This window comes from Cariama cristata, unplaced genomic scaffold (genome assembly GCF_000690535.1).
Source record: "Cariama cristata isolate BGI_N322 unplaced genomic scaffold, ASM69053v1 scaffold14610, whole genome shotgun sequence".
Classification (NCBI taxonomy): domain Eukaryota; kingdom Metazoa; phylum Chordata; class Aves; order Cariamiformes; family Cariamidae; genus Cariama; species Cariama cristata.
The window spans coordinates 33,517-59,564 of NW_009596496.1; the positions used below are offsets into that span (position 1 = coordinate 33,517).

Below are 26,048 nucleotides of genomic sequence, written 5' to 3' on the forward strand. Positions count from 1 at the left end.
TCGGATTCCCTCAGCTGCCGCGCGGAGGGGGAGAGTTAGAACCAGATCCATCTACAATGTTTGCTTCAAAATCCAGTTCCGTGTCCCCTTCTCCGTCCATGGAGCAGGCAGATTCAGATGCTCTGGACATCAGCACCAAAGTGCAGCTGTACGGCGTGCTCTGGAAGAGACCTTTCGGGAGGCAGTCAGCCAAATGGTCCAGGAGGTAAGTCACAGTTGCTGAGGGATGCTCAGGTGATATACAAAGCCTAAGGGTGCTGGGCTAAGTTAGAGCCTGAGTGTTTGGCTTTTCAAGTGCAGCTAGCTAGGCGGAGACTAAGGGTGAAACTTTGGGCATAGCTTCTGTGCTGTTCTGAGTCTGCTTTACACACATGGCATCTCATAGTGCTTCTTTATCCACCCAGCCCCTGTGCTACGTGCACATCAGGGTGGGAACAGGGACTAGCTGCCTCCTCTGGGTGATTATCCTATGATCATTTCATAAAAGAGGAAGAGTCAGCTCATATATTTTGCCCCCAAACTTTTTGACTTGGTTCATTAGCACTTGTGAAAGCTCTCTGAGTCCTTGGGCTGTGAGATGGCTAGGCTGAACTGAGGGTGCATGTGGGACTGTGTGTGTGTGTGGTCTGCAGGGGTCTGTGGGCCAGCAACAGTACTGCTGTGCTGCGTGACGGTGATGGCACGCTTGGAACAGCAAATGCAGACACTTCCCTGGGGAGGAGGGGGCTCTGAATTCTCTCCCATCTAATGCTAGCGAGTTGTAAGCTGCTGTGTGTTGTGTATCAGCAGCCAGGAAGTTTAGACCTGGAAAGCATTTGCTATAACCTTTTACCAAGGATGGAAGTATGTTCTATAATACAGAAGTGATGGGTCAGCTTGAGGTTTAAAGTTGGTGTAGTTTCTTCATGCGAATCGCTGAATCTCCCAGGAGCGTTTTCTGCTGGTTGTCAAATGATGAGACACGACTGTTTATGGATGGGTACTCGCACAGAAACATGGTACAGCTCTTTCTCGTTGCTCACCGGGGGTAGGTGATCCAATGGATTAAGACTTCCAGCATTCCTGGATGGCTGATTAATGTCACTGCTGATAGATGTCGTTGGCAAATGATTCGGTTAGAAGACTAGTGGCCGAGAAACTTGCATTTTCACCCTACAACTGACAGCTATGTTTTGTGACCCAGGATTTGTTGTCGTGATCTGTTAAAGAAAGATAGTAGTGCTCACCTGCCTTTAGTATTTCGATATCTGCAGATGAAAAAGTCTGCCAGAAAAGCAAAGTAATGTTGTTTTCTCCCCTACCCCTCGCCTTTCCACTGGGGAAAGGCACAAATGAGTCATTAACAAAAGGCAGCACAAGAAGCCTGAGCTACCTCTGGAGCTCAAAGGCAGTTTTGTAGTCTTTGTAGCATGGTGTGTCTCAAGGCTTTTCGGAAGAATAAATTAACCTGCATGTAAGCAATGTCTGTCGGCTACCTCTGGTACTTACATTTTGTGGGTACCTTTTTTGCTGTGGTCTGCAATGTAGCCACAACACATCAAATCCATTTCTAAACCCAGCTTTCTCATTTTAGTCTGTGTAATAACCACAGTGCTGTCCGGTCTAAACCTGTGAAGATGGCATGGGCTGAAAAATAGATAAATGTTGCTTGGGAAGCAACTTTGTGCTTGTAGCCATCTTTGACATGTGTCCAGGTTTTATTCTATACTTCCTCCCCTTCTCCCCGCCCCAAAAACAATGGCCGTTTTTCACCCAGGAGAGAATTGGTGCTGTTGCTCCCTACTCAGCTCCCAAACATTGATATTTAAATGAATTATGTCTGGAAACTAATATGACTGTGTTACAGAAAAGAAGTGGACAGAATAATGGAGGGGACGGTAATTTGCCATGGAGGAGGCATTCTGAAAAGGCTTTCTTCTTCCTAATCAAAATTTCTTGCAGGCAAACGGCCCATCTCTGCTCGCTCTGTCATTATTTATTTAGTGCTGTTCTATTCCTAGAAGTCACCCCCATCTTCAGCAAGTAGTAAATATTTTAGTGACAGGAGGTGGGAAGAGATGGGGAGGTGACTGTGGGGCAGGGATGATGTGGGAGGTTAGCTGCAAGCACAGCAGCTGAGAATCCTGGGGGACCAGAGACAGGTCAGTGCGAGATGAACACAGGGAGCCTGTAGGGTTTGGAAGGAAGGGGGGGTTTTGAGTAAAAAGACTGGAACAGGAGGAATGATAAGATTTTTTTTTTAATCACAGAAGAGAATTGCCTTAAAGTAAAAAAATCTTGCATGTTGTTATAAGTTAGCAGTCATGGGGGGATAAGTAGCAATTCATCCATTCTCCTCACCTAACCCCTATGTCCAGCAAGGCACAGCTGGTCAAGTGCATTGTTTTATGAAAAGGAGAAGAGACATTTCCCACTGCAGTTAAATTAAGAGAAAAAATTGACTATTGCTAGATACAGTTGAGGATCTGATCTCTGAGCAAGGTAGATTTTGTCCTGAAATCTTGGATTACTTTTTATCTGTTTGGTATTACAGGTATTACAGTACCTTTGCTATGAAGTAATTTTGCACTGGACAATAGTGCTACTCCCTGTCCCGAGGAAAGTCTTTCCAAGCTAGGGGACATAAACCAGGATGTAACGGGAGGATTGAACACATCACACCATCAGCCATGCAGATGGGTGTGCCTGGCTGTTAAGAGATGCATGATACTTACTGACTTGATCCCATTCATTTGGCTGTAGCATCAGTGCTGCTGGAGACACTGAGGAGAAAAGCAAGTGTTTAAGGGAAGGATGGAGGCTGACTGGATAATGGATCAAGGAAAAAAGTCCAGGCATGGTGTCCAGTGCTTTGGTGATTGAAATCCCAGGTCTGAGGATTTTGCAGCAGTTGAGGATATGCAGGGAGGGATAGCAGAGCCTTGTTTTAGTCCGGGCTGGCATCCAATGGCACCTGTGAGGACAGCAAGACTTGACACGAGGCACTTGTGTCTTTCAGTCCTTTCCCCTGCCCACACAGTGGTCTGTCCTGCAGCCTAAGCATTTCTGTGCTGCCTCAGGTACTGACCGAGAGCGGGCTGGGTGCTTCTGGCACTGGATCAACGTGGCTGTGTTTATCTGCCAGGGCTGACATCTGAGCATGCTGCCTTTCAGAGCTTTATTCTGAAATGCCATTAGCAGCATCCTAGCTCCTGTCTCTCCAAGAGAAGAAGTTCTATTCCTAATGTGAATTTTCTTTCCTTGTAAAGTAATATCCTTCCAAGAGGGATGCAACCATCTTCTGAGTTTACTGGTGCTTTTGACCAGTCTAAGCTTTGGTTTGCTGCTAGAGTGGCTTTGGAAAGTCATATTCGCAGCCCTTGACTTATGGTCCTCCTCTTCCCACCAAACTGCACCCCATTCTTCCTTCCAGTTAACAATAAACAGTTTAATCTCTTCCCTACTACAAAAGTTGTACTAGTAGTGGCACCAGCCTGGCATGGAGTCTGGAATGAAATGCACAAGGTATGTACCTGCCCTGGATGTGGCACGAATGGTGTGCTGTAGCTTTGCAGGCAAGAGGTGACCCATCCTTCTCTCCTGTGAATAATCCCAGCCCCATATAGAAACGTCAGGCTCTAAACTGACTGTCACTGTTCAGATGTGAGACTTCGGGGCTAAGGAGGACAGTTCCAGGACGGCATCTGCTCAGTGGTCAACCAGAGTCAGAAAAGCAAGGTGGAACATGATGAATTGAAAAAGGTAGAGAAAAAAAACCCACAAAATATGCTTATGCCTCTGAGTAAATCCGTCAGAGATGCCAGGTTGCTGCTGGAAGAAAGGAAACACAGCACAGTTAGAAGAGGAAATTTTACCTTCTCTTGGACCTGGCTGTCGCACTGCAAAGCATGCACATACCCTTGTTTTCCAGCAGAGTGGCTACCAACAGTCACTGGATGTGGTCACAAGACAGATGGAAAGGATCACTGTGTAGGACTGGTTTCTGCTCTAAAAAACCTAGAAAGCATGCCGCTGCAGGGCAGTGCGTGTGTGTACAGCACAGGGCAGAGGAGCTGTCGAGGCAGCGGGGCTGTGAGTCAAGCAGACCGTGTGCTTCCCTCTCATCCTTGTAAACTTCCCACTTGGCTGGTTGCTGTCAGGAAGCATCCACCTCTTCCCGCTCCCTGCTGGGCTCTGCTCCAGCTGCCAGGCGCCAGGGCAGGAGGCAGGCAGGAAAGCCTTGGAGCTGTCAGGAGGGGAAGAGTGAGGGACGGGTACTGCGGTCTCTGAGCTGATGTGCTGATAAAGATCATTTGCCCATCGTTTTCCTGAGCCTGTCCCCAAGGAGAGAGAACTGGGCTGATCTAGTAAGTGGGATTTGCTGCATGTGCTCCTGGACTGGTGCCCAGAAAACCACCATTGGAAGGAAGGACCAGTAAGACTGCTGCAGTTTTATAATGTAAATACTTAACGTGAGCCATTGGCACTTCAAAAACTTTTACAAAGATTAGCTATATAATCTCATTAGCCCTCTGTGAGACAAAGAAAGCACTTCATCCCCAGAGATCAGGTATCTCTGCTTGGCCAGTATAGAGCTGTTCTGTCTAATCCTGGCAGATCACATCTCTGGTTTTACATCCAAGTCGCTCAGATTGTTACGGTTCCTCTGCTCTTCCAGTTTAATTACACTGCAGTTTCAGTGGGGTTTTTTTAGTGTGGGATCCAGCAACAGAGGATGGGTGACCCAAAGGAGTTGACCATGTGTGAATGGCTCTTGTGTCACTTGTGCTGCATGTGGAGTGTGCGTGGTTGTACCAGGTTTTCGCACCTCTCACCTTTGCTGCTGCTCTCCAGGCTTTTTGAATGATGCTCTATTTTTAAATCCCTTATTTTTTGGTTTCTTGTTTGTATTGAAAGTCTTCCTCTCTCTTTCCAGCACTCCCTTTTTCTTCTGCTGGCACATCTGTGCCTAATTCAGATATGTCCTCAGTGTCTCCAGCCCCCCAGTCCTAACTGGGTGTCTCCCCCCCATTCTCCCTTGGCCATCTTTTCCCTTTCTGCCCTTTACTCACCTGGCTGCTGCTTCAGCCCTCAAGTTGCTTTTGAGTGTTGTAACTCTTTCTCTTCTACTCCTTCACTTCATCCCTCTTTCCATTGTGCTGCACCAGTTATCCTTGTATTGTTCTATGGAGGCTTTGTCCTGAAAGTGGTGATCTTGGTTGCTTAGGTGTTATCTTCCAGGCAAGGATAGATGAGGAAATATGATCTGAGCATAAATACGTTATGTCCATCAGCTAACCGCATTTTCAATGTTTTTCCTTCATTAATTGCTGTGGGGGTTTGTTGTTATTATTTTTTAAACTCTTACTTTGTACGTTTTCATTCCAAATCCCCACAGATTCTCTCCACATCTGTGAGGTCAGGGATCCAAAAGTTCATTAATCTGCCAGAAGCACATCAGTTCTGAGGGATCTGTGCTATACTGTGTTCTTGTTTTGGTTTGCACTGGAGCATAATCTATAATATGGGGATTATCAGGAGCACTGAGCAGACAAAAAGTATGTAACAAACTAAAGCCTGGCTCTAACTGGCGGATGATATTTAGATTAAAAATCACACGTTGTTAAAGATCAGTATTTTTACCTGTCTTGCAAATGTTTCTCAAGGTTGTTCAGACTGAAAAGACTGTTGAAAGCAATGAATAGACTTTCTCCATTTCATGTGGTGTGTTCTTTTTTATTCCTTAGTTTCATATTTGTGCCCACAATATCTGATTCACTCTGACACACTGGAACAACCACAGGCCATTGGCCAGGCAGGATTTTTCTTTAGAGGTAATGTCCCTCTCAAAAATCAAGTCCTCATTGAACTAAGCATTAGAGACATAAAGTGAAGATGCAGCTACTCATGAGAAAACTTTCTTATAGAGTTAATGACAAGAAGTGGGAGGAAAAATGAAACAGGAAGGCACAAGGTTGCGGCTCATAGAAGTGATGTGGACAGGAGGAACCAGAAACAAGCCCTGTCTGCTCTGTGGAGGCCTCTCTGATACCTGCCTTGGCCAGGGTCAGCTCTGAGCCTGCTGCAGGGGTCGTGGCTGCCTTTGCCATTAATGCAAATATATCTGAAAACACCAGTCCTTGTTTCACGCAGAGGCGAGACCTTGATGAATCTACTCTATCGATAATGTGTCCCACAGACATGTGCCTAATGCATCTGCTAAATGGATCAGCGTCTCAAAGTTGTGTGAGCAGTTCAGCCCCTCACCTTCTTTGGGATGCTCCTTCCCATCCCTGCCTACTGTCATGAGAAAACTGTTCTGGTCCCTGATCTGTGACACTAGCAAGAGATTTAGGATGGTGATTCCCATCCCAAGGAAAGCAAGTTGTGCCCCATGGACAGTCCATCTCCCTGTCCATCTTAGTCACCTGTTACTGAGACAGTATGGACAGGACAGCCACCAAAGGTGGGGTCACACGTTGCTTTCCCCGCTGAGGGGACGTTCGATGCAGCTCCTCTGGGAGGTGTGCTGGGGCACGAGCTCAGGCTGGAAATGAGATTGTCCTCTGGGTGGAAGGTGAATCGTAATTGCTCCTGCTCGGATAACTTGCTGGACAGGCTGCACTGTGAACGAGCATCTTCTTGGTCTCTTCCAACTAAATGAGCTCGGTGCAGAAGTGTGATGTTTGCACTGAGTCGTGCTGTTCTGCTTAGAGAGATTTCGCCACGCTGTGGTCAGGAACAAGAGGTGAGGTTAGGCAGTCAACCGCAATGTTCCCAGAGTATCAAATCAGAAGACAGTGTCCTGCTGAGGAAGCAAGCTGGCTTCTTCTCCCCACCTCTGATGGCAACATGAATAAGTATCGATGAGTGGGCAAGGAGAAGAAAAAATTTTGGACACAATAATTGCTGCTGGTGTTTGTACATTCTGAAGATTTCTGGATGTAAATATGCACATGTTAAATGACTATCACTTTTAAACATTTTGGAGCAGGCGCACAGTAGGTCCAGAGCTCGACCTTGCTGCAGAAATTCAGAAGGTTAGCTTTGTTCTGTGTTTTTTGGTCCCTTCGTGAGCCCATGGCTTGTGTTTCCATGGCATGTGGCAATTTCATCTGTGTTGCCAGAGCTACAGCAGAAAAGAAAGAGGCAGGAGCTGGTGGAAGTTGTAAAGCTTTGTCCTGAGTATAATAATGATAACTATTATTAAGAATATATTATAGTGATCTATATTATTTTATTATTACGGTAATTGTCCACCAGCTTCGACTTCTTTCTTTAGCTTTAGGAACTAAACTGATACCAAGTGGCTGTGCTCGTCTGTGCTGGAGGCAGTGCTCGGCTCCGTTTGACAAGCCCTCTGCTTCAGGAGAGGACTGGGGTGGGATGGGCACGTGGAGGAATTAGAATTGCTGTTGTGGGTCAGACCTCTCGGCCTGTACCCCATCACCAATGGTGGCTTCAGAGGAAGGTACAGGGATCCCCAGGCTGCACAACTGGAAAGTGCTGCTCGGAGAAGTCTCTTCCTGATCCCTCTCAGCGGAGCCTTTCTGCCCAGAAGCAGGAGGGTTGCCTGGCGATGTTCTCATTATTCACAGAAATGCCTTATCCTTTCCAGACTCCTCATGAGCTCTTGTCCTCGGGACCACATGAAAGTGATTTACACAGCAGTGTTTTGTGCAGTGGAAAAAGGCATTCTTTATTAATTTTCAGCTTATTGCCTTTCACTTTCTTTCCAAATTCCTCTTTTCTCATATCAGAAAATAAGTACAGAACAGTGCTACATGTTTTCTTTGTCACTTATTCTTTTGAAACCTCTCTACTAAACTTGTTCTCATTTTTTCAGTTGCTCTTCAGCATTTTTGAGTGTGTTTTTAGACCAAATTTCAGCTAAGTCAGATATCTCGCCTATGTACCACTGCCTGCAGGGTAAATGCAACCTCAATTTTTGAAAAGAAGAGGGACTCTCCCAGGGGCATTTTGAACATCCAAATAAGCTAAAAGTGGCACTCCTTTAATCAAAATTTTGAGGCATGATCCAGTAAATTTGAGGCTTGATTTACAGAAGCTGTGATATTTTCTGGCTACTCTACGGTGTAAATCAGAGCATACCTAAGGCTAAGTGAGCAGAACAAGGCACATTTTAATGTGACATATAGGAGTCAAAAAAAAAAAAAACCAAAACCCTGATTTCCTTTGTATTTACAAAGGTCAATGACAGGAGGCTTTGCCAGGAGCTCTGCTTTAAAATATAGCTGAAATTTATTTCTGCTCCTGAGTGTTCTTGTGGCCAATCTTTTGCCTCGAGAGTCACTTGGGGATGCCAGCCTGTGACTCTCCCTGCCATATGACCCAGTGTTACAGTGGAAACACTTCACTTCTGGCTTATGCCGAGATGGGAGGAAAGAGGGTGGCAGGGAGCAGGTTGCAAAAATAAGCTTTTAGTTGCTCTTAGCCCATGTGAGAGAGAACCTTTAAAAAAGAGCAGCTCTCTTCCAATAGGTTGAATCCAACGCATGGGCTAGATAGAGTGTGCACAGGTCAAGGTGCCTCAAGGCTTTGGCTGTGCTCCTGTTCTGGGTGCAGACTGCCGTCCCGTTGCCCGGTGAGTGAATGGTGCCGTGGTTTGCCTTCAGCACTGGTGTGTGCATGCTGTGGCAAACTGCAAGCACAAGGCACTTGAACTTGGCACTTGGCGTTAAGCACTAGCTCTTGGCTATGGGCAGAAGTGAGGCACCTCACCTTAGGCTTAGATGAGAATAGTAAAGTCTTCTGCTCAGACAGCAGCTTTAGTTAGGTGGAGTTTTCTTGTGCTGTGAACCACGACTTCTGTTCTAGCAGAATTTATTTCCTTTCTCTGTCTTAAAGGTTCTTCATCATTAAGGAGAGTTTCCTGCTTTACTATGCTGAGAGCGAGAAGAAGAGTTTTGAAAGCAATAAATACTTCAATATCCACCCCAAGGTGAGCAGCGTTTGCATGGGAGAGGGGGTTGTTCTGTTTCTAGCTTCACCTGCCTCCGCGGGCCCAGCAAGTGAAGACGAGGTAAGTCACAAACTTCTCACAGATCCAGGGAAGCCTCAAAAAATGCAAGAATCATGTCAGTACCTCTTCAGGCTCCTTAATGATCAGCAGGTACATGACTACTTTTTTTTTTTTTTTTTTTTACCTGGTAGTAGACATATTCCCTTGTTTTCATGATCTCCTAGTCAACTAATCTTGTGGCTATGAGAATACTGTTGGCAAAGCCAGTGGTGGGGCTAACAGCTTTGGTTGATGGTTGTTCCTAACCCATACTTACACTCGTAGGCAGTCGCAGCCAGCCCCTGCTAACCCGTGTGCCCTCGGCCCCGACGAGCAGCCCCCATAGCTCTGCTGCCGGGAGCTCTTACAGGGGATGGACTCTGTGCTCTGGGTCTGCTTTTATCCTCTGTAATCACCGGAGGCTGATGAGGCACATGTGCTTCCAAAGGTGCTGATTTCACCCGGCCTGGTTAGGGCCAACCACCCATCCGTCCCCACACAGCACTTGTGGGGTGTTGACTTCCTGGTGGTGACTCTAATGGATGCACAACCTCTCTCATGGTACCACGATGTGAATTTGCAACGTTTGCCCTTGTTGGGACATCACCTCCTCCTTGATAAAAGAGCTCCCGCTTCCGTGTTCTAGCAAGCAGCCTTTCCTCCGAGCCGAATGCAGGAGAGCCATCTCTACCCCCTTTCAGAAACCACTTGGTGGCCTCCTGGGGGTGGTGGGAGTCCCTCTGCTTTTCAGGAACGGTGTGTATTGCCCGTCCTGGGATAGCTGAGGCAGGGCAGAGGCCCACGAGTGACCAAGGGTGGAAGTTCAGCTCCCAGTTAGTTAATAGTTATACTTGATTTTGCTGACTGATTGCAGTGCTCTGATTTATCCCCAGGGTGTCATACCCCTGGGAGGCTGCATCGTGGAGCCCAAAGAAGAGCCCAACATGCCTTATGCTATAAAGATCTCTCATGAAGACTTCCACGTAAGTAGGCTTCTTTTCTTAAAAAAAATCCAAACGCCACAGAACATTTTATTGCTGATGAGTAGAGCTGCGTTGCCAGTCTTTCCCACCCCACCGAGGTATGCCTACTCTTTCTGGGCAGGCTACCCTGAGAGAGAGGGTGGCACAGCATCCCAAGTCCCCTCAAGGCTTTGCTGCTGCTCCTGCTTTGACAACCAACACGGAAACTTGCTCTTCCTGAGAGCAGCTCTTATGATACTAGCAGACCAGTAGACATTCATGTTGCCCCATCATTTTCTTCTTACCATGACCGCTTGCCACGTGCATCTCTTTCCAATTTGTGGTAGACCTGGGACATATTTGCTCCCACGCGATGCCTCCCGCAGTGGGCTCTCCTCCCACCATAGCTATGCTAGCTGTCTCCAGTTCATGCGCAGAGAGCACAGAGGCACATGAGGCACCAGCCCCTCTAATCCAGGTTTTTTTCCCCTCCCCTCCCCTCTTCTAGGGTAACATTGTTCTAGCAGCCGAATCAGAGTTTGAGCAGGCTCAGTGGCTGGAGATGCTACAGGAGTCTGGAAAAGTGTAAGCTTCTTTCTATTCCTTCTTCTCTTTGATCTGCTCTGTAGATGTGTAAAGGATAAAGAGGAAGAAGCCTGATGACTACGGGGAAGCAAACAAGCTCCCCAAGACTAGTGAGACCTTCACCTCCCTCCTGGACCCATCCTTTCCCTAAACGAGACTGCTCTGAAACTGACACAAAGCTTCCCGCCTTGGTGTGCGGTGTGATACACAGTATGACTCTTTGCTGACAACCCCAGGCTGTCATCTGTCAAATGCTGATGTACCAAGGGGCATCTGCTGTCCCTCTCTCTCCCCTCAGAGGGGTGGGACCTGGGACTGAACGGGAGCTCTCCTGGTCTAGTTTGTGTGGAAAGCAAGGTCAGCGGGCTTGACAAAGATGGGGGTCAGAAAACCTCCCTGCACTGCAGATGTATGAATTTGGGGTGAGGTAAGAGCAGAATAGGCAAGGCACAAAGCCAGCGAGCAGCTGTCCATGTGGCTCTACACCCCGCTACTGAGCAGGGACCTCACCAGCCGGAGCAGTACCGGTCGTGCCAAGATGTCGGTAACAGCCCTGAGGCAATGGTGTGACCGTGGGGTGTGCATCCCTTCTGCCTACATCCTAGGGTGCTCAGGCCACGCAGCAGTAGGATTTGGCCTCTCAAGACAATTTAATTCTGAAATGCAGAGGCAGGCTAAATCCCAGGGAAGGAGGTGTTAGCAAAGCATTTCCAGCCCACTTACAGGGGTGAGAGGGTTTGATTGCTGTATGCGTACAATATTGAGTTCATAGTCTGCTGAGAATGCAGGAGACATTTGCAGTTTGTTGGCCGCCAGCTCTGTAATCCCTCAGCATCCAGAAGCCCGACAGTACAATGAGCAGCTGTCCTGCAAAGCCAGAGCAGGCTCTTTCTAAATCTCAGGAGATGCAGGAAGAGGTAACACTTAAAGGGGGATTTGACTTTTGCAACTCCGGTAGAAAGTCCCAGAGTCTGCAGAGCAGAGCCACCTCCTCAGCTATGAGGCTTGAAGCAATGAACACTTTGCTCTGCCCTTCCTGGCTGCGTTACAACGCGTGGATGTGGCCTCTTGTGACCGTAGGGACAAAAGCTGCTCTTTCAGGCAAGTTTAACTTGTAACACCAGTATGCGCATGCATGTGTGCATGGTAAAGGCAGTATCTCTGTTAATCCCAATGCTATGAGGCTGAAAATGTTCATTTGTAATTACTGGAGAACACAGTGTCATGGTGGATCAGCCCAAGCCAAGCTCTGCGCAGCTGCAGTGAGCCTGGCTTTGGCGCTGGAGCAAGCCGTGACCTCGGTGGTACTGTATGAACAGGAACACAAGGCTGTCATTAAAGCTTCATGGGAGCCTGTGCCCCATGGGAGACAAGACCCAAGGCAAGAGGTCTGTCACCCACCCAGCACGAGCAGCCTTGGCCACGGCAGAGGAGGAGGGACCCAGATTTAGCCCTTGACTAATTCGGACTTTTTTTCTTTGATAGCACGGGTCTGCACTTGCCTTAACCAATGTTAAACTTAACTATTGCCAAATGTGGGGGCCAAATTAATCTTTCAGGTGGGTATGGGAACGGGGCTGCACAGCTCAAGAGGGGCTCTCACAAGGAATCTCCGTGCAGCTGCTTATTGCTCAGAGCCAGCCTTTTTTCTAGTGCTTGCTTCAATATTCCAGCACTAGTGTTTAAAACAGGAGCTAGATAGTGGCTGCTATCGTACAGCAGACTACCTGCACCTAGCTGAAAATCTGCCTGAGACAACCCCTTCCCTCCCCTCTCTGCTTCTGTTCTTGCATCAGAGAAGGAGAGCGATGCAGCTCCAGTGCTGGCCTGATCCCTGCTGATGGCAGCCTGCATGTCAGGAAAAGCACAGATTATGTGATTGATGTTAGCAGGGGCAGGTTGGGAGCTAAGCAGCAGCCAGAAAAGCACAGCACGGGCCAGCAAATTGGTCTGCAATGAATAGGAAAGCTAAAAGGACATAGCTGAAATCTTCTAGACAACCTGTTTCAGTGCCCTGTTGTTCCTAGATGGAGATTGTACTGCTGATAGCACTGTAGCACTTACAGTTGATCATCCTACAGTCTCCCTCATTAGTTAAAACCAACCAAAGGAGAGAGAAAAAAAAAAAAAAGAAAAAAAAAGGTACACTTTTTGTAATAACAACTCAGTCAATGCAAACCAATTATGTCTGGAAAAAGTTTGTGCAAAATTGTCCTCAATTAAAATGAACCCAGGATGGGAAACGTCCTCTCTCCTTCCTTTCAATTTTGTCTGCTGCCTCTTTACATCTGGGGCTGGGAGGGGTGTGTGTGTGTGCCTGCACAACTGCTTATTACCTCCACCATCACACTCTGCTCAGTGCTGCCTTCAGCTCTTCACTCCTTTCCGAGCCTCCTGGTTTTATAGGGAAATCACTTATTCAATATGGAGGGGAGCTGATGGTCTCTCCACCCTTCTAATGTGTTATCACACTGGCCAGATCTTGAAAGCTTTTCAGAAATGCACAAAGCCCTGACTCCCAGCCAGCCAGGCTCTCTTCCCACCCAGAGAGGCTTTTGCTGCTGCTAATGAGGGAGGGGGGCACACGTACATGCTCTATGTCCATAGCAGCATTCCCTGCACTGGTTAAAAGTAGGCTTGGTGTGCAATGCGAGGGAAAAAATGGGTAACATGGTACATATGTCCTGTGGACCATGAAGTGTCTCCAAAAATTGGTTGTGGATGCTCCTGAGAAAGGTAAAATGCAGACAAAGCTAGAGAGATGTTTCCCAGTATTGCAAAAGGACTGGAGCAGATGATGTTTGACCTGTATAGCAAATGGAGATACTATAAGGCTTTGGGTTTGGTTTTTTTTTTTCAGAAGTATATTATAGGGGTGCTTTCTACTTGTCCCAGGAGCCTTCCTGACCCTGTGCTTTCTAGTGCTTTAAGCAATGTGGCTTTTTCTGGTGAAAACTCACTTGGTAAGCAGTACAAAATAAAAAAAGCAGTTGTTTGCCCCTCAGCTGAAGTCATAGCTTGTACCTCCCCGCTGCTGTGATTACACACCGACACTGGTTCCAGCAGATAAAAGGAATAAAAGCCTAAATGCTACCCAGCGATATGGGTGCATCTTCTAAGTTATACAGCAGTGGGTATAATGACCTTTGAGTTACAGACAAGGTAACGTCTTGTTAGGCTGGGGAAGGGAGGGAGCATTGAAAAAGTGAATCTAATAAACAGACACCTTAAAGGCTACAGCCATTTTGAAACCCCCCAATAATCATATGATAAACTCTGTCGTCCCCCCAGCCCTCCCCTTGAGCTGTTTGCTGTTGGTTTCTCTGGGATCAGATTCATCCTGTATCAGAGAACGTTAGTGGAAAAACACATTCACACCCACATGTTCTCACTCAAGATGAAGATGTCTACCTGTGGGCAAAACATCACCTTTTTAATTAGCATTCTAATTTCCTCTGCACTTTAGAAATATCCTAGATGCACATTAGCTGAAAAGAAACCCAGCTGTCTGCAAAGAGCACAAGGCAGTACTTGGGCTGCTGGAGCTGCGAGCTGCCTGGTCCCTGGGGTGATGTGTGTTTAATATATTTGTCTGGCTTTTGTAAGAGACAAAGTACAGGTTGCCTTGAAATTGTTTTATAAGAGGTTGCCAACTTAACAGTTTCCGAAAAGCTACAATTTCAAACGGCTCACAAAGAGGCCTGATACAGGAAGGCTTACAGGTATTTAATATTAATGAGCTCCCTTAAGATTTAACAAAGATAGTTGTTTCTGCATGTGCATCTATATAAATAGATTGGGATGAATTTTATGCATGTATTTTGTATGTGTAGATTTTTTTTTTTTTTCCTAATGGAACATGAATAGAAGTGAGCAGCAAGCTCCATTTCTCTTTTTGATTTGTATGTCTGTGTCCTTGGTATTTAATATCTGTATTAAAGCCCACCCTGTCTATCAACTCCACCAGTAATGAGCATCTGCCCGACAGGCCTTTTTTGCAGCTTAGTTTCATAATGTGTTCAAGAGACCTTGAGATCCTCTGGCCAATGGTCCTACAATAACACAAGGTACTCTTTGAATATGCCTGCTTCCTTTAACTCTCCCTTCTTGCCAGCATCTTGTCTGGCTTTTAGCTCTAGCTCTTCGTTGTTTTTACAGGGAGCGGCACTTAACTCATAGTGTCAGGCCAGACACCAAATCCTAGTGCCTTACAAGTTTAGCAGAGGAGGGATTGATTGGTTCCAGGAGGGATGATGGATACCAGAAAGGCTGAAGATAGAAGGCTGTGGGAAGGAGGAGTCAATAAACGGTTAATGTTTGAAGGGGAAGAGTGGCTACAGCAGCAAAATATTGGAAAGGCTGCAGAAGAGAATGTCACTGGCAGATGGGAGGTTAGTTGAGTTAAAAGCTAAAATCTGGTTCTAAAGTCTGTCAGGATCCATTGAATGGGTTCCAGGTACATCCTGTGCAGTTGGAAGCTGTGCATGTGCTGGGTTGGTCTGAAGAGCCCGTAGGACTAAAGCTCAGTGTAGAAATCTCGAAAACACTGGAAAAAACATTTGAATAGCTGTGTGGTGTTGATGTACGGCTCCTGTATTTAAAAAACAAAACAAAAAAAAACAAACAAAAAAACCCAACCCCCCAAAAAAACAAAAAGAAAACCCCCAAAATTACTGAATGTCAGGGAAATTTCTCCAATTAATCTGTGGAGATAAATTTAAAGATTCATTGTCCCAACCGATGAGAGTCTGTGTGCTTTAATTCCTTGGTAGATTGCTAGGCTGAGTCCCTCGCCTCATTCTGTGGGACCCTTAGCTCTCTTACATTGTCTGCTTTGTGTCTGCTCTCCCTAGGACCTGGAAGAATGCCCAGCTGGGAGAAGCCATGATTGAGAGCTTGGAAGCCCAAGGACTGCAGCTGGCCAAGGAGAAACAGGAGTATTTAGGTAGGAAACTCTTACTTCCAAAAGCCATAAACCCCAGAATAGTAATTTTGCTTTTCTGAAGTTTTCAGTGTGGTCAAGCCAAGCAGCTACAGGTTTTTACTGTTGACTTCTACTGGATGAAGCTTTTGAGTAGTCAGCAGCTTGAAATTCAGGTTTTTAAGGGAGACAAAACATGAAAATGTTAAGGTAGGATGTGGACATCCGTGCGGAGTGTGAAAGGAAGAACATGCTTTGGCCAGCACGCTGCAGCCCCTGATGGCTGGGCTGTACTCATGTTTGCTGACCCTGAGAAGTTTGGATGTGCTGATTTCAGCTGCTCACCAGGCAAACGGCCAATACCTTTGTCTCCCTGAATCACACGGGAATGGTATTTCTGAGGCTGACCACAGCTTTTCATGCATGAGTTTTCCACCTCTAGCTGTTTTTTTGGGTCTTACTCTACTCGGTCTTCGTCTGCATTTGCTCACACTGTTCATATTGGAAGTGGGAGTATTTACATGGGCTTGTTTGAGGTGTCTAATGGAGAGAGAGCAGTTATTCCAAATGAACGTAGAATAATTCAGATTGGAAGAGACAGCTGGAGGTTATCTATTCCAGTCTCCTACTCAGAAACCAGCTTCTGGATGGTGGTACCACGGGTGTTCTGACTGCCTTGGGAGGTCCAGCTGCCTCTTCCCCACATTGCCTATGGCAAGAGCCGAAGGAGAGTAGCCTTTGTAACCCAGATGCTTCCTAAGTTAGAGCATTCCCGGAGGTGTAAGATCCCTTCTAACCTGGGGGCTGCCGGTCACATGTGTGAGCCCAGTGACTCGTCTGGACAGTCATCGGCTTTAAACAAGCTAGTAGCAACTTTGGGTACTTCAGGTTGGTGTTGCTCGTGGTGTCTACTCCTAATCATCAAGCCACTGGAGGAATCTTGAAGAACCTTTTGCTTTTCTGCATCTATGCTGATCAGGGTGTGGTCTCAGTATCTGGTTTCACAGTGGTCATAATTCAAGTATCAAGACGTGTTCGTTCTGGCCATCTAAGTGCCATTCACACATGTGAGCTGATGGATGGGCTTGTACGTGAGGCAGGCAGGGAGGAGTGGTTCCACACCTGACAAAGGGATAACAGGGAGTGCTGAGAGGAAGCCCTGGAGAGACAGGAGGAAAATTAGAAACAGGAAAGTTTTGTCAAAATGTTATTTTGCAGCCACCAGAGCTGACTAAAGAGGTCCACAGTATGATAAAAGACAAGGTGATGGAGGAATAGAGGAATACACGTTCTGAGACAAACAAGAGATATTTGGAATATAAAATATATATTTCACTGGGTTCTTTGGTCCATGACAAGAACATTCAGAGCTGGTCAATTGTCATAGTTGGTTACTTTCTTTTGACAGCAATTTTCTATTTATTCCTATATTAACTGCTGAGGCTTCTGCCTCACTAGCCTTACCTTCAATGATCTGTGTCCATCCTGTAGTTAAGCTCTGAGGTCAGGCACTGCTCCTGGCAGCAGGTCAAGGCTCTCTGGAAGAAGCAAACGCTGCTCTGGGGAATTCCCTGAATCCCCCCTGAGTTACCTTCCACCTGTCCCCCACCCAGCTGGGGTCCAGGTTTCTCTCCCAGGCAGGGATTTTGCAGAAGCTCATCAAATCCTGAGCTTGCCCCCCGCCCCGAGGTGGGGCAGAAGAGGGAAGGTGGGAGAGCATCTGTGTAATTACAGTGCAGCTGTGCTGGGTCCTGGTAAGGAGGAAGAGGGTGCGAGTGGGAAGGGAAGAAAGCAGCAGTGGTGGTCAGCAGAGCTTTGGTAATATAACAGTATTGCTCTGGCACCAGGAGCCCTGCTGTGGGCAGGAGGCAGAGGTCTGCATTCCTCCTCACAGTAGTAATCCACCAGCAGCAGTAATCTCTTCAGGTTCCCCGTACAAAGGAAAGCGGTAGCATCCTCCTCGCCTGATATGGGGAAGACTTAATCATAAAGTGCTCCAGTGCATGTGCCCCTGCTCACAGAGCAGCCAGGTGGCAGAGCTGAAAGCGAAAGCCTAGGCTTAACTATGAGGAATGTGTTTCTGTCTATTTTCCTGTAAGCACGACTAAGGGCGGTCTAAGGCAGAGCCTCTGTTTAAGGTTAGAGCATAGCGCGACCTAGGTACATCAGGTCACAGTGTAGGGATCAGAGCAGAGTCTCTGGTGGGCACGCGTCCTTCTCAGTAGACAAGAACCACTGATGTTGAAGGGAACCATTCTTAACAGCTAAAAGTTTTGTGGCTAAGTTAGGCGATGGATTTCTGGGCTTGGCTGGGACATTCCAAGGTGAAAATAGGGAGCTGGCAGGGACCAGGGGGGCTGAAGGAGAGGGCGATGTGTTAGGCGGGTAGGGATGGGGCACTGAGCTGCGGGAGGAGAACTGACTTTGTGCACCCACTTAACCTCTCTGTGCCTTTGCTTCCTCATGGGTGAAGCAGAGATAAGAATATTTTCCTGACTCAGCTCCAGGATTGCGAAGGTTAGTTCATTAAGAATGCTTTAAGAACATGGAGAGGAAACCTTAGAAGGAGTACACAGCCATATGGTTGTTTAGTTTATTAAGTTATTTGGCAGGAGGGAAATTATAGAACATCCCATTAGTGTCATCTCAGCCTTTGGAGCCTCCCAGTCAGAAACACGCAGAGCAATAGGGAATGCTGCATTTCCAAGCTTCGAACAGTCAGTGTTTCATGCTCAAAATATCCCCAGGATATAAATTGCTTTTCTCTGCATTTGGCCTTTGTGTGTGTGTGTTTGCAGATAAGCTAATGGAAGAAACAGAAGAGCTGTGTTTGCAGAGGGAGCAAAAAGAGGTGAGTGTTCCTTGCAAGCCAATTTCCTTCACCTTCCATGTGGCAGGACTGGGAGGTTGGGAGTTGTTGGTTTGAAGGCATGTCAGGGCTCAGGGAGGGAGGCTGTGGAGCCAAGAGTGTCTCCGGCCAACCTCTGGGTCCTGTGGATGAAGAGAGGAGTAAGAGCTGTGCCATGGGATGGGTCCTGGAGGTGTACTCCTGCTCCCCTTCCCAGGCACTTTCCATGCAGCATCCTTGTGATTATGCCTCCAGGAGGACCAGGGAGGAAGATCAGATTAAATTCATATTCACTGGGTTGAATTATACACTTGTTATTTGGCAGATTCAAGAAGACTGTGTCAATCAACTTGTCTGTCTTCACAGCTAGGGAGCAAATAAACAGACCTGACATTGTTCTAGCATAGAGGTACACTTGTGAGAAACAAGGAGCAGAAAAAGCAATGTGGTTTGTTCTTTGGACACACCAGAAATGGGGAGGAATAATAAACATTGCACTAGGGAAAACTCAAGAGCGTACTCCCTTTGATATGACTATTATACCTTAATTTATCAAGTTTATTATTGTTTTCCAAACTATTCCTAACTTAGATTTGCTTAGTATAATAAAAGTAGCTCATTCTTGTATTTACACCAAATCTATACCAGTTTTTATAGCACCATCATAAAGTTATTGCAAGATAGCTTTGCAAATATGTTGTCCTATCACACAGTAGGAAAGCCTGCATGGATGCAGACCACCATACTGCAGTCTTGCAAACTGCCGCATGCTCTTTCCTGATTAATCCGAAATGGCTGTTGCCCTTCTTTAGCAAAAGATGGCAATGCTGACCTAAGCTTCTCAGGCCTATGTTTCTGAAGTCCAAAGGTGGCCTGGACACTCCTGTAGGGCTAAGCTACTTCTGCCTTTGCAGGGAGACATCCCTTTCTGGTGAGGTGGCCTGCTGCACAACTCACAGCAGCAGGGAGGGAGATGCCCTTCTCTAAAGACCTTGGAACAAATCTCTGGTCTTACAAAGCTGTGCGTGGTATCTCCACAGTCCACAAAGAGCAGATGGGGCCAGGTTAGTTTGAAGGAGTTTGGTACTGATGAAGAAATTAATGTATAGCTCACTGAGCTGTGGCAGTCTGACCTGCTGTGAGCCTCAAGGCTTCAGAGCAGTATGTTGGGAAAGCAGCTTGAACCATGTATTTGCACCCTCGAGCAAGAGTCTTATGATGAATTTATCTGGCGTCAGTGCTGTTTTGTGACCTGCCTGGGCCTGCAGCAGGAGTTCTGCCTAGCAGCCAAGGCTGCAAGGGGACCTGACCGGGAGTGGGACCCTCGCTGTACATTGTCCCTGTCTCTCTCCATCTGCAGTAGGTCTCGGTACCACTGCTTCCTCTAGACCAGGGGAAGAGACTGTTTCACTGCTTGAGGATAGCTTGTGGTGTTCAGTGGTCTTTAAACATGGCTTTATTAGCACAAAGATAGCGACAGGCTGATTAAACTGTGCAAAGCTGTAACCGTGCAGTTGATGTTTTCCTGTCCCGGTGGGGATGAGATGTAAGGCTGAGCTAGTAGAAATATCACACTTCAGGGGCAGCAGGGCTGGAGCTGTCACATCCCTGTCCGGGCTTTCCGTACCTGTACATGCATGTTGAGCCCAGCCTTCCTAGGGAGCTTTGGACCTTCTGTATACGTGCAGCAGAACTGATCTGTGCAGGGAGCATGTCTGGGATTTCCAGGTGCCTGATAACCTGGCGGGGACTTCTGGATGTCTGCAGATCCTCAGCCAACCTTCAAACCCTTCTAACTGCGCCTGGACAAAAGTGTGGTGAATCGGACACCCCGTGGCTCTACATAGGTCAGGTTAAAAGTCCCAGGCATCGTTAACAGGGAAGCCTTTCCTAACTGTAAGTGTGTCAGCAGAGTACATTCCTGTCTTCTCTTTCGGTCCAGGAACTCGAGCGTCTGAACCAGGTCCTGGAAGCAGAGAAGCACCAGTTTGAAGAGGTGGTGCGGGAGCTGCGGCTGGAGCAGGAACAGATCAGACGGTAAGGTGGCAAACTGGGCAGGGCAGGAGAAGGACACGAAATCCCACGCTGGGCAGAAGTGCTGCTGAGGTGGTGAATCAAAAGAGTTCGTAAAATCCACCTCTTTTGTGTATGTAGGAAGAAGATAAATGCTATACTGACCAAAACAGGACCGGTTGAGATCTGTTTACCTGCATTTGCTATCACTTGTCTGACCAATAGAATACAGCTTAGTTTCATTTTGCGTCAGGGCTCCAGTAACTTAATTTTCAAAGGGCTGGGACGTGAGCAAACCCCAGATTATCAGAGTAGCTTTGCAACGGACAGCTAGAGGATTTCAGGGAGGCAATTAGTTTGACTGACTGACCAGACATGTGCGCTCCAGATACCTGAATATGGTTTTCCACCATCAGCTCAATGACACTGGGTGGATGATGAAGTTGCCTCACCGAGAATAATTTTGTCATTTTAAGAGTTACACTATGCAAAATATGAACAGCAAATGTATTTAGAAAGGGAAGGATCCAATTGCTTTGCGCTGACTGTTGAAAGGGCATGTGTTGCCGTTGCCCTTTTTAAATTTTTTTTCTCCCTAAATAACATCTCAGAAAAGCCAGCGTGATTTTGCAAACCATTTTTGTTTTCATAGACCTACATCTGCTTAGATATGACTGCCCTGTCTGAGCTCTTCCAGTTGCAACCATGGCCCTGCTCTTGTTAGAGAAGCACACCAACTGTTGGTTTTGGTTTGACGATCAGGGGGCACAGTCAAGTTCCTGGATGCCCGTAGTGTGTTCAAGGCGTGATGCTTCCTGGCAAGCTCCTGACTCTCCAGGGCTGCCTGTACCAGCCACTGGTTGGAGGTCCTGCACCAAGAGATCCACAGCCTGCACAGTCTGAGCGCGGTCTGTGGGGCTAGTGTTACCCTGCAATAGCTATCACCCTTTTTGCTTCTTTAGGGAGCTAGAGCTCACAGCCCACTCCCTTAAAGGAGTGGAGGAAGAAAAGAAAGAGTTGGGAAGCCTGACACAGTCCTTACAGAAAACCCTAGAGGTGAGTGACCACTTCTCCCCTCTCAGTGACAGCATTTTGGGAATGATCCATGAGAACTGACCAGGGCTGAAAGCAATGCTGTCCCGTGGAATGAATCTAACATCCGCTCGTGCTGGAGTTAAGTCCTGCGCGGATGAGCGGGTTCATTCAGTAACTGATATAAAGGCCAAAAGCCCCTGCAGAAAAGGACTAGAAGTGACAGCAGAACCAAACTTTTCTCAGAAGTGCCAGGTGATGTGATGTAGGATAATAACCATAACTTGCAGTTTGGGAAGCTCAGGTTGAACACTAGGGAGAGACTTTTCACCAGACAGGTAGACAGGCAGTGGGAGAGGCTGAGGAACCTCCGTCTTGGAAGGTTTTCACAACTCAACTGTAGAAAGCCACAGCTGACCGTATCTTGCTGTGTTGACAGACCAACTCTGAACAGGAGGCTGGACTAGAGCCTAACAGAGGGTCCCTTCCAGCCAGCGTGGCCCATAAGTCTGTGATAGCTTTCTGATTTTTTTTTTTTTTAACTACAACTCTCTAAGTCCTGGTGGAAACTGGACTAGCAGAAAGGCATTTCTTGTTCACAGAAGGAAGCATGGTTCCCAGAGAATCATGTACCACATGGGAATTTAGGAAACGGAGTGTTGATGTATTAACCCCTTTCCTTACTTGGTATCGCTCTGGTGGATTGTTGGAAAATGGCTTTTCTAAATGTGTATTCTTTGTGAAACTTCCACACAGCTGGCCTTCTGAAGCCTCAATGTCATCCTTAATGTTTGTGTCAGATCCTGCAAATTTGTCAAAAAATCTGTTGCTGATGTTCCTTTCAGCTCTTCTGCTTGCCCGCAGTTATGAGTATGAAAAAAAAAATCAACCTGGAAAACTAGGGAAGGACCATTCATGCCCTAGTTGCACATCAGACCGAACGCTTCACAGGAAAACAGCATGATATGTCCTATTGCCCTGCAGTTAGAAGTACCAAAGAGGGGCTGTCTCTAGCTCACACTGAGGAGCAAGGTGAGGAGGAGGAAAGGCAGGGAAGCTGCCTGCATCGGTGATGCACTAGGGAAGCACAAGGCTGCAGTCCCTGAGCTGGGTCCTTGCTAGCATGCCAGGTCAAAGGAGCCTGCAGGCTCTTCACCTCCATACACAGCAAAGGTTATGGTGGAGGCTTGCTCCTCATGAGGCAGGTACAGAATGAAAACCAGATTTCGTTATTCCTGTTTTTAACTTCAGTGAGGCTTGTCAGTGTAAGGATGGAGGGACTCAACAAGGAGGAGCCAGGCAGGAACAGGAGCAGAAATATTAGTCTTAGTTGATACTCACAATCTCTGCCCTTCTTCAAGGAGCTCTCCTTGGAAAAGCAGCAAATGTTGGAGATGCTGGAAGAAAATGAGAGCCAGCTCCCACCTCCAACGAGCCCCAGCAAGGAGCAAAGCCCCATCTGGGGACTGCACTGCAGCCTGCGACAGATCGAAGAGAAGATGCAGCAACTTCTGGAGGAGAAACTCCTGGCAGAGAAGAGGTGAAGTGGGGGCAGAGGCTCTTACGGTGGTGCCAGAGATGGGGATGTGGGACAAGATGTGATCTGGTGTGAAGGTGGTGGTGAGAAAAGAGGTAGTTTTCCCCCTCGCAGATGGGAGGCAATCAGAAAGGGTACGGCTAAATATTTCCAGGCTTAAAATTAGGATCACTTCAAAACTCTTCCCTTGTTTATCCTGAGATGTGCAGAGAGGCAAGATCTTTATAATTTCCATTCTTGGGTGCAGTACAGGGAAGAGAACACTTCTGCCCTGCTCAGGCTCAGTGGTGCCAAATGGTGTGACTATCTGCTGACTTGCTTTTTGGTTGCCAGCACAAGACAAGTCTGGAAGCTTGTCTGGTTCCCATGGCAGGAGCTCAGGTTATAAACGCTTCAGCGGGGACAGAGTGAGGCAGGGCAGCTGAACTCCTTGCTGCCGCTTGGGCCTGCTTCTTTCAAATCAGGACTTAGGCATGTGAATCCATTTGGTGTTCATGGACTTGTTCATAAGATGTGTTTGGAGCTCCTGGACCTTGACTTGGGGGTTGAGAATGTTGCACTCAAGAACTGTTCACCTGGCTTTCTCCAGCAATGCCTGTTTTATTGAGGTGAAACATAGACAGTTCTCCTGTTAGCGCCTCTTTGCTCAGGGCAGCCAGGTAGTCAAACATAACCCATCACAATACCGAGCCCCTTCCCTCCTGTGAGTTGTGCTGGAGTGGGAATGGTCGTCTTCCTTTGCTGTGCCATGCACCAGGATGAAGGAGAATGAGGAGCGGTCCCGAGCACTGGAGGAGGAGCGGGAGTTTTACTCTTCCCAGTCGCAAGCGCTGCAGAACTCACTCTCGGAGCTGACCGCGGAGAAGCAGCAGACGGAGAGAGACCTCAAGGTATCCACTGCTTATATTGCTGTCCATGGGCCCAGAGTTAGCTCATTTTCCCTTTCAATTCATCCCCTGTCAAGTGGGAGACTTGGTTTTATTTTGTTTTCATTTTGTGGTCGCAAATCTTCATTTGCTATGCTTCATATCATGGTAACGTGAAGTTGCCATGTTGTATCTATGTAGCACCACTATTTATTTTCTCATTCTGAGGCCTGATTAACCCATTCAGTAAAAGTCTTTTCATTTGCTACTGTGAAAGCATCATCTAAAGATGGAGGGAGGAAAAAAGAGTAAAAGAGAAAAGTAGACACAATCAAGAATAAAGATTATTTCAAAAAAAATCTAATATGGACATTGCAGAACTGAGCAGAAATCTTCCCTCCTCACTTGTGCTCAGAGAATCCATCTTAAGATTTGTAAATCTTCAGGAACCTCTGCATGAAGTTGGGTTCAAAAGCAGAGGAAGGCAGGTGAGGTACCAGCCCTCCTTCATTATCCCAGTAATGGAAGATACCTTAATCTCCATAAAGATTATTGGACAAAGCATGCTATTTTATTTTAATCTAAATAATGTAAAGGTTATGCTTATTATTGGCTGTTTGACACTCAACCTCCTCCTACAAATATTTTGTCCAAAAAAAATCCCAATTCTTCTTTTTCCTGAACCTCCAAGATTTTCTTATCCTTCCACTCGGCCCAACCGAAGCTAAGTTGATCCAAACTGTATTAGTTATTCTCATTTTCTAAGCCACTACTGATATTATCCTTTATTTCTAACTGTTCTTGTGTTTTGTTTCTGAAACTAAGTACTGTACACTCATTTGTGGGGGAATTGACTGCCTTTATCTCAAGTCTGTCTCAGCTGGAAAGATGTCCTCCTGTTCCTGCCCAGCTGCAAGTACTTCCATAAGCACAAATTCATGTGTGGAAATACCATCTCTGATTCCACATGGTTCATACAATGAGAAGGAAGCTGTGAAAATGAAAGTCAGAGTAAAGGAGAATTACTAAAATAACCTGGACTTCAAATTCAGATTCTGTCTGAAGATACAAGGAACAACTTTTATGTTGTCTTTCAGTATTTCTATTGGTTTTCCTTACTGTTGTCTTTTCATTTTCATCTGCTTGGTGGGTCCCTTACAGACCTTGTGAGTTAGGAGGATGGTTACTGAGATGCAAGCTGTTTTCAGCCATGCTTATTCTCTTCCTCAGGCTGAGGTGAAGGTGCGCATGGATCTGGAGAAGAGACTGAGAGAAGCTGAGGAAGCGTTGCAGAGCTTGGAGCAAGGCTTAAATTCTCTGGATTGCAACAAGGAGAAAGAGGAGAAGATGAAAGCAGATGTCAGTAACTTGAGAAGTAAGTCAGTTATCCATCCTCTCTACTGATGAGCAAGTTCTGAGAGAGGAAAAATTTCTATCCCTCTTCCCAGACATAAAAAGTTCCCAAATTAGCAAAGCTGCACATAATGTGCTCTCCCAACCCCTTGTACCTCAACCACACCTCCCTTTTGAGGAGCCAGAACATGCTATGCAGGCACTTGGTGTTTTGCCCTCAAAGGAGGGCAAAATTATCCCAGCCTTCCCTGTTGGGTGGAAGACAAACCTACGGCAGAGATGAGCAAATGTTTTCCAAAGTGTCAAACAGGGAAGCTGTGGCAGAGCTGTTAAAGCCTGACTAGGTCTGAGTTATAGAGAGTCCTCTGATTCCCCTCAAGATAATTTTTTTCTCAGCCTTGGTTTACAAGAGCATCAGCTGTTTAAGGAGGACCGTGGTTGCTGTAGCGACATGCTGGTAGGTGACCCAGCAGGTGAAGTTTGGATCCATACTTAGACCTGGATCACTGCATCAGCCCGGCACTGCTGTGCTGAGATGACTGTAGTCAGCAGGTCAGGTGTAAAAGTCAGACACTCAGGTTCCTCACAGCTTATCCCTGTTTCTTTGTTGCTGCTTTGCCTTTTTTTTTTTTTTTTATAAGATGAAGCATTACCCTAACATCTGGCTTGAGTCAGGTTTGGCAATTGACATTCACAGCTTCAACTGAGTGAAGTCTTGCTTGTTTTCCATCCTCAAGTATAGTGCAGGGGGAATCTGTTATGAAGATGCTGTATCTGTGCAGTTAAGGCTTCATTTCAGCGAAGGGTGGATATATTGGGCCAATATAGAAAAGTCAAAAAGTCCTGTGGCATTCTGAGTACTGTTACACATATCAGTATAAATATGTGTATAAATAATTTTTTTATATATGCATATTTATAATTTATATA

At 46.6% G+C, this 26,048-nt stretch overlaps 1 protein-coding gene across 1 annotated transcript; it reads left to right on the forward strand.

Annotated features, from left to right (window-relative positions):
• Positions 1-56: 56 nt before the first annotated feature.
• On the forward strand, positions 57-25,140 carry PLEKHD1 (pleckstrin homology domain containing, family D (with coiled-coil domains) member 1; the record flags this gene model as incomplete). Its single annotated transcript, XM_009706428.1, has 11 exons — positions 57-205; positions 8,848-8,941; positions 9,895-9,984; positions 10,472-10,548; positions 15,402-15,493; positions 18,268-18,320; positions 20,260-20,354; positions 21,293-21,386; positions 22,724-22,902; positions 23,657-23,789; positions 24,996-25,140. Coding segments are annotated over exons 1-11 (1,201 nt in total), but the record flags the coding sequence as incomplete, so codon positions are not given.
• Between the last annotated feature and the right edge of the window lie 908 nt (positions 25,141-26,048).